We start from the raw sequence: 13,546 nt of genomic DNA on the forward strand, positions 1-13,546 counted from the left end.
CCCTGATTTCTACAAGATGTGTTTCATACAAGACGGAGCTCGACACCATCGAAGAAGGAGAGTGTTTGGTGTCCTGGAGGAGCACTTTTTGGGACCGCATTCTGGCTCTGGAGTACCCAGGAGGCTATATTAAAGACAGGGTGTTATCCCCTTTAAATAATCCTCATTAGACATTACGCTTTTCTAGTCCCCGAAACACTTCTGTAACTCGATCGTCGGGACAGCTTTTAGCTCTCTCAGCGATGAGTTTTTGATCTTCTTAACGTTTGAAAAATGACGGTCCATTATTTTTTAGAACAAAAATGTTATTTCATGCCGTGTTTGTCGAATATGGTAGCTGAAGCATCATTACAGTATTATTTTTGGACAAAAATCATCGAATAAGGAACAAAGTGTGAGCAGGTTCATTATTGTGGTTGAAAAATCATGAATTGTTTCGGCAGAAATACGTTATTTTTCACGCAGACGGCGCGGAATGTCTACTCCTTATTGAACGTTCCATTTTATGTTAAGAGCTCATAGTGCACTATACCACAAAAATCGAATAAAATAACATGCATAACTTTTACATTTAACAGCACTTAGCCGGCCGCTGTGGTCTAGCGGTTCTAGGCGCTTCAGTCCGGAACCACCCTGCTGTTACGGTCGCAGGTTCGAATCCTGCCTCGGGCATGGATGTGTGTAATGTCCTTAGGTTAGTTAGGTTTAAGTAGTTGTAAGTCTAGGGGAGTGATGACCTCAGATGTAAAGTCCCATAGTGCTCAGAGCCATTTGAACCATTTTGAACTCTCATTCGAGGTGATCGACAGATAACAAAGAACTCGCTGCACAACAGGACATCTCTGTTGGTAACAAAATCAATTACCTACAACTGTCCTTGAGATGTTTGTTTATTGTGTAGCTACCAGTTTCGGGGCTTCAGTGCACTATCTTCAGGCCTTAGTTGATGCTGAAGGGGTTATCACGATCCATATACGATGCATCAGTGGCCAATATAACCGGTTTACACAGATTACCTGTAACTGTGATGTCGCCTCTCCAACCATCAACTGGTAACACGGTTGACAACTGAGCCATCAGACCTCTTAAATCGTCTGAGGGTTTCTCACAAACAGTATCTCTTTTTACATAATAATTAGCTAATAAATAAGAATTTTAATCTGACAAATAGTATTAACATGATATTAGTGTCTGTAGCAACAATGTGAGTAAATAATACAAATGGCTCTGAGCACTATGCGACTTAACTTCTGAGGTCATCAGTCGCCTAGAACTCTAGAACTAATTAAACCTAACTAACCTAAGGACACCACACACATCCATGCCCGAGGCAGGATTCGAACCTGCGACCGTAGCGGTCGCTCGGCTCCAGACTGTAGCGCCCAGAACCGCACGGCCACTCCGGCCGGCCGTAAATAATACAGACTATGAACTAATAAAGTTAATGCTGGCAGTATTTCTACTTCTGCTGCTGCTGCCACTAATGATGACTGTGGTCATGATGATGGTGATAACAGTAATGATAGTGGCAGATATAAAAAGAATTTATAAGTGTACAAAAACGATGTTTTCTGATATAGTGAGTTATGGGGAAAAGAAATGTAAGGAGACTACACGAGCTAAGAATGCTGGGAAGTGAGGAAGAACTGGTTGGAAAGAATCGGTAATTATTAATTCCGTGCTATTAATAATGTACAGAAAAAATTATTTGGTTATAAATAGCTGTCTGACTAAATATGTGAAACTTGTACTGTTTCGTTAGTCAACAATTAGTTAATCTTAAATCTGTGTGTGTGTTGGGGTTTATGGGCGCTCAACATCGAAATCTTAAATCTACCCGGGTTCGATTCCCGGCGGGGTCAGGGATTTTCTCTGCCTCGTGATGGCTGGGTGTTGTGTGCTGTCCTTAGGTTAGTTAGGTTTAAGTAGTTCTAAGTTCTAGGGGACTGATGACCATAGATGTTAAGTCCCATAGTGCTCAGAGCCATTTGAACCATTTTTTTTTCTTAAATCTAATCATCACAAGAACAAGGAATAACCATAATTTTTGTAATGGTAAAAAATTATATTTAATTACAATTTATTTCCTTCAACAATATAACCACATGTGCAACCAAATCATAACACAAAACACGTCAAATTACAGTCCCGACTCCTTACATGCATTTCTTTCAAATTCCAACCATCCCCCACTTCCTCTGTACTCTATAGTTGAGCTTCCCTGTCCGCTTCGTGAGGACAAGAAGCCAATCGTATTCAGTTTATTGTCCGGTACTACCCTCTACCGACGAAAGCGGAATCCATCCTCGCGACGTCCAAATGTCTTAATCCGTTCGAAGTGGCTTGTGGAATATACACAGGTGCAGGCAATTTGGTCTGTGTGTAGTAGTAATCGATCTAATGTTTAGTTTGAGTTACTGCTCAACCGCAGAAATCATGTTTTGTCATCTTTGCTTCAGCTCCCTAGTTGGTAATACATGAGTACACTGAGAGTTTTGAGATCCGCAGGATGGCTCGTTCTCCTCTGTTGTGTTGCGTCTTTGCGATTGAGAGTGGTATTGCGTACTGTAGTGTGTGTATGAAACTGGGGACCTAGAAACGACGGAGAGGCTTCGTCCCGCCTCGGCCCTCAGCGGTTCACAACCCCACAACAGGCCACAGCAGTCCACTCACCCCACCGCCGTCCCACGCCGAACCCAGGGTTCAGCCCCCAGTGGACCCCTCCCCCCCCCCCCCCCCTACCCGTCCCCGGGAACGTCTCATACCAGACGAGTGTAAACCCAAATGTTTGCTTGGTAGAATAATTATGGTGTACGCGTACGTGTAGACAGTGTTTGCGTAGAAATCGCCAACATAGGGCAACTGAGGCAGAATAAGGGGAACCAGCCCGCATTCACCGAGGCAGATGGAAAACCGCCATAAAAACCATCCACAGGCTGGCCGGCTCACCGGACCTCGAAATTATTCCGCCTGGCGGATTCGTGCCGGGGACCGGTACGCCTTCCCGCTCGGGAAGCAGCGCGTTAGACCGCGCGGCTAGCGGGGCGGGCGAGGGTGGTATTAGTTCGTTCCAAGTGGTAGGTGATTTCCACGTATATCAATATTTTCGGCCGATGTTGGAACGTATTAGGGAGGAAAAGTCTGTGATGGCGACTGATTGATGTGTTCTTTCTTCTGTTAACGCGGCGCAGCGAGGACGCGTCCGGCGGCGGCGGAACGGGAAGCCTGTTCCTCGTAAACTCCAGGTTCACCATTTGCAACACGGAGCTGCCGGCTTACAAGTGTGTCCACCTGTAAGTACAGCACGCCGGGTCCCTAGGCAGCCTGAACCCGTTCTCCGCTAGGACTCGGGCGCAAGTTTGCATGACCGCTTAAGAAGCGCCGGCCTTGTAGGGCGTTTCGTAAACGCGCATACCCGCGAATGCCTGCAGTAGCTAGGCCTTGCATTCCGCTAGGGAAGGACGTACAGACCGCTGCTTGCTACCTTACGCTGCTCGGAATATTTCCGGCGCTTTGGAGGGCTTACTACTGTACTTCCCAGCGCATCGCGGCTCGGCAAGCCTCTTAGACAGCTACAAGTAGTACCGTAGAGGCGCAACCATTGTCTGCCGTGTCTTTAATTTTTCCATTTATAAATTTTTCCGGCAGGTGAGACAGTATGACAACTCCACAGATCGAGAACGGAACGCTCCTGGCTGTAAATGGCAATACCCCGAATTTTCGACAAATTAGCTTTGCGATATTCGATACTGAAGATTAATCATATGAGAGTGATCGAACTATCAGATATTCGAAATGTCAAAAAGAGTGATTACCCAAACTTGTTCTGTGTGAGATCTGTCATTGTTGATGTACACAATAGTTTTGTCAAGAAATTTGTTTAATTTTTATAAAAAAAATACACTGATGGAGAAGTTCGTAACACCAAAAAATAATCTAGAGTAATGAAATTTAGGGAATATGTTTGTGGATGTAAGATATTTAAGTGATTAACATCGCAAGATCATTGCTTAATGTAAGCGCGAAATAACCCATTGCAAATTTGTAGTTGTGGGACATTAATAATCGCTGTAACCATCAGAATGTTGAATGCGAGCATCCAGACGCACATGCATTATGTTGGACGGGTACCGGATGTAAGTTTGGGAGATGGATTTCCATGCCTGTTGCATTTGACCAGTCAATAAAAGGACGGTTAATGCTGTTTGTGGATAAAGCTGGATTTATCGTCCGATAATGTCCTGTCATGTGCTCGATTAGAGACAGATCTGGTGATCGAGCAGACCAAGGTAACATGTCGGCACACTATAGAACATGTTGGATTACAACAGCGGCGGGGACTGATGACCTCAGATGTTAAGTCCCATAGTGCTCAGAGCCATTTGAACAACAGCGGCATGTAGACGAGCGTTATCCTATTGAAAAACGCCCCCTGGCATGCTGTTCATCAATGGGCGCTACAGTCTGAAACCGGGCGACCGCTACGGTCGCAGGTTCGAATCCTGCCTCGGGCATGGATGTGTGTGATGTCCTTAGTTAGGTTTAATTAGTTCTAAGTTCTAGGCGACTGATGACCTCAGCAGTTAAGTCGCATAGTGCTCAGAGCCAAAGGCAGTACAACGGGTTGTATCACCAGATTGACGTACAGTTTTGCTTTCTGGGTGCGTGGGATAGTGACGAGAATTCTCCTGCTGTCATACGAAATCACACCCCAGATCATAAGTTCAGGTGTAGGTCCAGCATATCTAGCACGTAGGCAGGTTGGGTGCAAGTCCTCAGCTGGCCTCCTCCTAACCAACACACGGTCATTAATGGCACCGGGGAAGAGCCAGCTATCATCACAAAACAAACTAGACCTCCACCAGTCCCTCCCGTGAGCTCTCGCTTGACCACTGAAGTCGCAAATGGCGGTGGTTTGGGGTCAGTGGAATGCACACTACAACGAGTCTGGCTTGGAGTTGTCCTTGAAGTAACCGATTTGTAACAGTTGTATGATTATATGATAGCGGAACAAACACTGGTAGCAGTTACTTCTGTAAAATATCTGGGAGTATGCGTGCGGAACTATTTGAAGTAGAATGATCATATAAAATTAATTGTTGGTAAGGTGGGTGCCCGGTTGAGATTCATTGCGAGAGTCCTTAGAAAATATAGTCCATCAACAAAGGAGGTGGCTTACAAAACATTCGTTCGACCTATACTTGAGTACTGCTCATCAGTGTGGGATCCGTACCAGATCGGGTTGACGGAGGAGATAGAGAAGATCCAAACAAGAGCGGCGCGTTTCGTCATAGGGTTATTTGGTAAGCGTGATAGCGTTACGGAGATATTTAGCAAACTCAAGTGGCAGACTCTGTAAGAGAGGTGCTCTGCATCGCGGTATAGCTTGCTGTCCAGGTGTCGAGAGAGTGCGTTTCTGGATGAGGTATCGAATATACAGGGTGTTACAAAAAGGTACGGCCAAACTTTCAGGAAACATTCCTCACACACACAGAAAGAAAATATGGTATGTGGACATGTGTCCGGAAACGCTTACGTTCCATATTAGAGTTCATTTTATTACTTCTCTTGAAATTACATTAATTAGGGAATGGAAGCACACTGCAACAGAACGTACCAGCGTGACTTCAAACACTTTGTTACAGGAAATGTTCAAAATGTCCTCCGTTAGCGAGGATACATGCATCCACCCTCCGTCGCATGGAATCCCTGATGCACTGATGCAGCCCTGGAGAATGGCGTATTGTATCACAGCCGTCCACAATACGAGCACGAAGAGTCTCTACATTTGTTACCGGGGTTGCGTAGACAAGAGCTTTCAAATGCCCCCATAAATGAAAGTCAAGAGGGTTGAGGTCAGGAGACCGTGGCGGCCATGGAATTGGTCCGCCTCTACCAATCCATCGGTCATCGAATCTGTTGTTGAGAAGCGTACGAACACTTGGACTGAAATGTGCAGGAGCTCCATCGTGCATGAACCACATGTTGTGTCGTACTTGTAAAGGCACATGTTCTAGCAGCACAAGTAGAGTATCCCCTATGAAATCATGATAACGTACTTCATTGAGCGTAGGGGGAAGAACATGGGGCCCAATCAAGACATCACCAACAATGCCTGCCCAAACGTTCACAGAAAATCTGTGTTGATGACGTGATTGCACAATTGCGTACGGATTCTCGTCAGCCCCCACATGTTGATTGTGAAAATTTACATTTGATCACGTTGTACAGTACATACTGACGAAACTAAAATGAGCTCTAACATGGAAATTAAGCGTTTCCGGACTCATGTCCACATAACATCTTTTCTTTATTTGTGTGTGAGGAATGTTTCCTGAAAGTTTGGCCGTACCATTTTGTAACACCCTGTATTGCTTCCCCCTACTTATACCTCCCGAGGAGATCACGAATGTAAAATTAGAGAGATTCGAGCGCGCACGGAGGCTTTCCGGCAGTCGTTCTTCCCGCGAACCATACGCGGTTGGAACAGGAAAGGGAGGTAATGATAGTGGCACGTAAAGTGTCCTCCGCCACACGCCGTTGGGTGGCTTGTGGAGTGTAAATGTAGATGTTCCACTGCTGCTGCTCAAATTGCTGCTGCAGAGGAGAATCACCAACAGCTGTGGAGCGTGAAGCATTCTCAGTCGAATACGGCACCTCTGGTGTGCGTAGACAAATCAGTGTGGCCGCGGCATTCGTCTGTGTGACACCTGTTATTTTGTTTCGACGGAAAAATGATAAGTGTAATAGTAGAGCAATGAACTGTGTTGTAGTTACTCATGAAACTAAGTAAAACTGCTACGGAAACCTATCTGTTACTATAAGAAGTGTATGGTGAAGATTGTTTATCATGTACGCGAGTTTTCGAGTGCTTCACGCGTTTTCAAGATGGTCGAGATGTTAGAGACGACTTACGTCCGAGACGCACCCCAACGTTATCTACTTTTTTTTTTAAATATTTTTGTCCGTTTGTAATCAGATTCGATATGACCATCGGTTGAGTATTCGTTCGATTGCTGAAACGGTTTTAATTGACAACGAAGTCCAAGGCAAATTCTATGCAACCAATAGAAATAAGAAAAGTGCTTATGAAACCGGTGCATAAAATTCTCACGATCGAATATAAACAAGCTCGTGAAAATTTTTGTACTGACACTTCGAATACCACTGAAAATGGTTCTAATTTCGTGGAAAGAGTGATAACATGTGACCAACCTTGGTTATCACTTTTGATCCAGAAACTAAGCGACAGTCCAAGCACTGGAAGGATCCAGTTTTACCGGGAGAGAAAAAAGCTCGTATGAGAAAATCAAGTTTCAAAGCTATGATGATGATTATTTTTTATTCTTAGAATTACGTATTTTCACGGGGTTCCTGAAGGTCAAATTATTAAAAGACGTTTCTTGCTTTGTAGTGTTAGACCACCCACCTTATTCGCCTGACCTAGCACCACGTGTGATTTATTTATTCCCCAAGGCCAAATCTGCATTATAAGGAACTAGATTTCAGTCCGTTGAAGCAGTGAAAGAAAAAGCGTTACGTGTCATCAAAGAGCTCACAGATCGAGACGTCCGGCATTATTTCCATCAATGGAAAATTCGCAGCCGCGAGGGATTAGCCGAGCGGCCTCAGGGCGCTGCAGTCATGGACTGTGCAGCTGGTCCCGGCGGAGGTTCGAGTCTTCCCTCGGGCACGGGTGTGTGTGTGTGTGTGTGTGTGTGTGTGTGTGTGTGTGTGTAAGTCAGTCAGTCCCATAAGATTTCTCACACATTTGAACATTTTTGAAAATTCGCATAGAGCATTGTAGGGGTAGAGGATGGGAGTATACTGAGAATGACAATAAATAAATATATAAATCAGACTAAGAGCAGCCGACCAGTTGCGAAGGATAAAGTAATCTTTACCTAGGTTTCAATAGATATAAATCTATCTTCTTCAGAAGACGGCAATATTATAACAACATGAAGTGATATGTCCTTATCGTTTAGGCAAACATCTGCATAGTTACATTAATCAGATGTTTGCCTAAACGATAAGGACATATCACTTCATGTTGTTATAATATTGCCGTCTTCTGAAGAAGATAGATTTATATCTATTGAAACCTAGGTAAAGATTACTTTATCCTTCGCAACTGGTCGGCTGCTCTTAGTCTGATTTACGTGGAACCGTTGCTGTAGCGCAGCTATGTTTAAAGTACTGAAATAAATATATGTATGTTTTGAAATAAAATTTTACAGCAATAGTTCTGTTGTTTGATAGCTAAACCTTGTTTATCAGGAGAAAACAGTTCTTCTAAACTGAAAATAGTATTTGAAAATCAGCAATATTAACATTTTTTCAAAGTTCTACGCAGCATTTGTGATCGATGTTGGCTCAAAGGAGTGAAATTCAAAAATTCTGTTATTTTCAAAATACTAACAAAAAATACGAATCCAATGCTAGGCTCACTTTAACAAGAAAATTGAAAATGTAACACTCCTTTTTAAGACCTAAAAAACCTTATTTTTTGTTCATATAGGAAGCTAATTTCTTCTGTTGTATGTGTGTCACCTATACCTCTTTTGTGCATAGAGTGTGATTTACACTTACAAGTGAATAATACTTCCCATATCTTTCGGACAGCCAACTCCAAAAAGAAGGTACGACAAGAGCTTGGAGTCAAGAGTTTTTTTCTTCTTGGCGGGATATTAATACCAGCCTTCGAAAATAGCCTCTCAGCTAACACAGATGTCACAACAACACTGACGTACAGCCTTACTAAAATATAAAGCGTCGAGTGTACATTCTTAAGATCTTCTCAAAGCTCGAATGTATTCGCTCCGTTTCAAGTAAATGGATATTTTTGCAGAGTCTCTGTAAGCAGCACAAGACAAAGACACCCCCCCCCCCCCCCCACACACACACACACACCATTTTCTTGATTACGTTCCGTTCGAGCGTCCTGTGATGTAACCATGTATCTGATGGTTCTCATCTCCCAAATTTTCAACGTTTTGCCGCAAATGCTTTTGTGTTGTTGTTGCCTTCAGTCCAAAGACAGGTTTGATGCAGCTCTCCAAGCTACTCTATCCAGTGCAAGTCTCTTCATCTCCGAGTAACTACTGCAACCTACATCCTTGTGAATCTGCTTAGTGCATTCATCCCTTGGCCTCCTCCTACGGTTTTTACCCTCCACGCTTCCCTCCAACACGATATGCTATCCTAAGCATCAATTCTACCGTTTATTTATAAATTGTTTCTGCGTATTTCTTTTACAATCGATGCCTTCGTATACTAGCCTAGTAAATTGCCCATACTAGTTAAGATGCGATATGTTATTCCATCAACTAAATGTAATTTTATAAACATTATTTTACGTAAGCAAACTGCAATTTGCATTAACTACAACTGAGTTTATAAGGAAGTTCCATTTAACATTGCCTAGTGTCCTATTGTTGCTCCTTGGTGTTTGTGTGACATAGTTGACTCCACCTGTAATTCATTAATGGTGTAGTCTAAGTTTTTATATTTTTATTCGTCGCGAAAAGCATAACTCCAGATTGGTTTACACTGAAAGCTTTTGTAGTTACAATTTTTGCACTACACTGCGATTTCGCCAGATTCTGTACGTCGCTGCATACAATTATCATCACTCCATATCTTATCACAGATAACTGTATCATTTGACGAAAGATGCGTCATTTGCCACGTCATTTAGCTTGTTACACGACTGATGATAATACTGGACCACTTCCGAAATTATTTCTATGTGTGACTGCACGTCTAGCCTAACAGTTTACGTTCTACACATAAAGAAATCACACACCAATTTGCCCACATGGTTAGATGTTTCACACGAACGTATTTCCTATGAAGGGCGTTGATACATTAGTTAATCAAAAGCTTTACGAAAATGTATAATCAAAGATTCACTTGTCTGTTCAGCGCCCTTATTAAGTCATGTTAGTTGATCTGCGCTTGCCCATTGTTTTGGAGTTCAGGCTGGTTGCCATGGAGAAGCTCGTTATGTTTCTGACAGCCATATATCGCTCGACTGAAGGAAGCGGCACGTGTAATGTGACACGTGAAATATTGTCAGTTGAAGATAGTGGCCATGATAAACGGAGGCAAAATTTAGGGCGTTGCGCGTTATTAAATGCCCAGTTGACACTCAAGAAAGTTGGCTTTCTTCGGTATATGAGGATAAGAACTATGGCCGACGCTAAAGTTTAGGAGTAAATTTCTTTGTCGTACTTTCGGTGACATACTGGAGGCCTGTAATTATTTTAAACTACTGACAGTGAAGCGAAGGATATCGCACTTCGCTGGCAATTGTAGCGGCAATTCATCACCTAAAGAGTACGAGTGACAAAACTACAGGGTTCTAACGAATTAACTTTAACCGAGCCCATCCCGTAATTGAAGTGGTGTCTGGAAGGTGCATCACAAATATTATTCTCTCTGCTGTGGAAAACGGACGTTGACGAGAGGCCTCGTAGCGCTGTCTCTGTAACATTCGAATTTATTAGTGAACTGAATATTTATTTAGAAAGGCAAACGCAAGAAACTTTACTCTTTCCGTGGCGTTCTGAGTATAGTTTATTTATTTATTTCCCCACAGAGTTATTAAGTGAGCTGCTGAAAGGAGTGCCCATTTTCCTCAGCTCACAAGGGTAGGCCACGCCGTTCGTATCACAGATTTACTTCAGACTTTGTACACGTTTAGTAGGCCATTAAAACAACATAGTGTGCAATTAGTAAGATGCACTGCTCCGGCAATTCCGAGAAAATTGCAAGAGAAGTTTTACTCGTGTAATATGTAACTGAAGTATCTGTGCGAAGGTGCCGTCGCCAGACATCGTTGTGGTCAAACTGTCCAGTAAAGAAAAGAGCGAAGGAGATTTTTGGAAGTATATCTCCGATCAGCATCACAAGCTACTACGCATCAATAATTACTATGATGCATATGCCAACTTCCTCAGAAGAACCGTCGTGTGAACTCCAATTTTCGATGATGCGAATGAGTACATGGAGAAACGAGACACAATTTGATCTTTGAAAAACACGTACGATCAAATGACTAACATCACTCTCTGGTCTACACTTGGATTTCTTCTAAAATGTCAAGGAACCTGTAATTAATTTTAGTTTGTTTTATTACTTTCAAATGTCAGTTGAAAATTATGTACTACTGTAGAACGTTATGACCAATAAATTGGGGAAAAAAAGCGATTAGCGTCCGCGCGTTGCAAGCGGGTCATGCATCAGGCGACGGTTCGGATCCCCCATCAAAAATGGTTCAAATGGCTCTGAGCACTATGGGACTTGACTGCTGAGATCATCAGTCCCCTAGAACTTAGAACTACTCAAAGCTAAATAACCAAAGGACAGCACAACATCCATGCCCGAGGCAGGATTCGAACCTGCGACCGTAGCGGTCCAGACTGTAGCAACTAGAACCGCTCGGCCACCCCGGCCGGCGATCCCCCATCAACCACTTTTTAATATATATATTTTTTCCTTCACTGGTCACATTATGTAATTTATAGCATTCGAGTGGTAATAAAATGAGAAAAAACGCATCAATTTTCATGAAGTTGTACTGAATTTCATACATTATTTGACTACTTACTATCTGTAATTCAAAGACGAGGGACAGGCTTGGAAAGGCCAAGTCAAACCGCGATAAATAATGACGCGAATGACGTACGACCATGGAAAACATAAACTGAAACTTTATGCAAAAAACGTGGTTTTTTATCATAATACGGGGTGATTCAAAAAGAATACCACAACTTTAGGAATTTAAAACTCTGCAACGACAAAAGGCAGAGCTAAGCACTATCTGTTGGCGAATTAAGGGAGCTATAAAGTTTCATTTAGTTGTACATTTGTTCGCCATTTCAGCCAATAAAGTTTTTGGTCCTTTTTTCTTCGAAGGTGCTACTGTAACTGGACTACAGTATCTGGAGATGTTAGAGAATTGGCTGTTCCCTCAGCTCGAACAAGAAGCACAACAATTCATACTTCAGCAGGATGGAGCGCCACCACATTGGCACTTATCTGTCCGTAACTACCTGAACGTCAACTACCCGAGGCGATGGATCGGCCGCCAGGCAGCCCGTGACAGAGCACTTCATCACTGGCCTCCAAGAAGCCCTGATCTTATCCCCTGAGATTTTTTCTTATAGGGGTATGTTAAGGATATGGTGTTTCGACCACCTCTCCCAGCCACCATTGATGATTTGAAACGAGAAATAACAGCAGCTATCCAAACTGTTAAGCCTGATATGCTACAGAGAGTGTGGAACGAGTTGGAGTATCGGGTTGATATTGCTCGTGTGTCTGGAGGGGGCCATATTGAACATCTCTGAACTTGTTTTTGAGTGAAAAAAAACCTTTTTAAATACTCTTTGTAATGATGTATAACAGAAGGTTATATTATGTTTCTTTCATTAAATACACATTTTTTAAGTTGTGGTATTCTTTTTGCATCACCCTATATTATCTGTGAAATGTCATATAATAAATAAAATATCCAGTGATGAAAAAAATAGGTTAATAATTAATTCTGATAACGAGTCGAGCGGTCGCCTCATATACACGTTCATATTTTGAGAAATACACCTACCAATTTTCATTTATGCCGCACCAACTCCTTGGTGCTGCGATTTTTTTTTCTGTCAGTGTAGATGTAAGGTGCTTTAAAGTTGCAGGCTGGTATTTTGGTTAACCACAGATGAATAGAGTACCGGTACTGCCAAGAATATTTTCTTGGTTTGGGGCTGGTATGGGGTGCACTCACCCTCCTGAGGCCAACAGGAGCTGCTTGACAAATTAGTGGCGGTACCAAGGTCAAGAAACCTGACAACGCCCGGTAGTGCTAGCCGGCCGCTGTGGCCGAGCGGTTGTAGGCGCTACAGTCTGGAACCGCTACAGTCGCAGGTTCGAATCCTGCCTCGGGAATGGATGTGTGTGATGTCCTTAGGTTAGTTAGGTTTAAGTAGTTGTAAGTTCTAGGGGACTGATGACCTCAGAAGTTAAGTCCCATAGTGCTCAGAACCATTTGAACCATTTTTGAACCGGTACTGCGGTGTGCGGCCTCATGTCCCTCCATACCGCTTCCGATTACGCCACTGACAGAGGGTGACACGGCGGTAGGTGAGGCCAGGTTGGCCCGTATAGGACCAGAACGCGGAACTCTACCTACACATACACAGAGTAGGAGCGGAGTCTCTCTCTCTCTCTCTCTCTCTCTCTCTCTCTCTCTCTCTTTATGACATAGTGGGAGAAATGACGACATCTCTCACAATATTTTACATCTCGCATCTAAGGGACACTTAGTTCTCAGCTTATCTGTAATCCCGATGTCTTGACACTCTGGTCTAAAATATGCTGATGAATTCTTGAAAAGACACGGGAATGGAACTACATTTTTTTAATACCGAATTTTGTCTCATAAATAAAAGCATCACAAACCTTACGAAAGCGGAAACAAAAGTCGATAATTTTTTTTTGCAAATTCATATTTTTAAACTGTGGACGATGAATTAATGGTATGGAA

General features: G+C 43.0%; 1 protein-coding gene across 1 annotated transcript in view; it reads left to right on the forward strand.

Moving 5' to 3' along the window:
* LOC124805539 (protein goliath) overlaps positions 1–13,546 on the forward strand; it is a 663,220-nt gene that overhangs the window by 593,046 nt on the left and 56,628 nt on the right. The window contains exon 5 of the mRNA XM_047266107.1: positions 3,192–3,293. Coding sequence (XP_047122063.1) covers positions 3,192–3,293 — 102 coding nt within the window. The remainder of the gene's footprint in view (positions 1–3,191; positions 3,294–13,546) is intronic.

The sequence above is a fragment of the Schistocerca piceifrons genome, chromosome 7, assembly GCF_021461385.2.
Source record: "Schistocerca piceifrons isolate TAMUIC-IGC-003096 chromosome 7, iqSchPice1.1, whole genome shotgun sequence".
Classification (NCBI taxonomy): Eukaryota; Metazoa; Arthropoda; class Insecta; order Orthoptera; family Acrididae; genus Schistocerca; species Schistocerca piceifrons.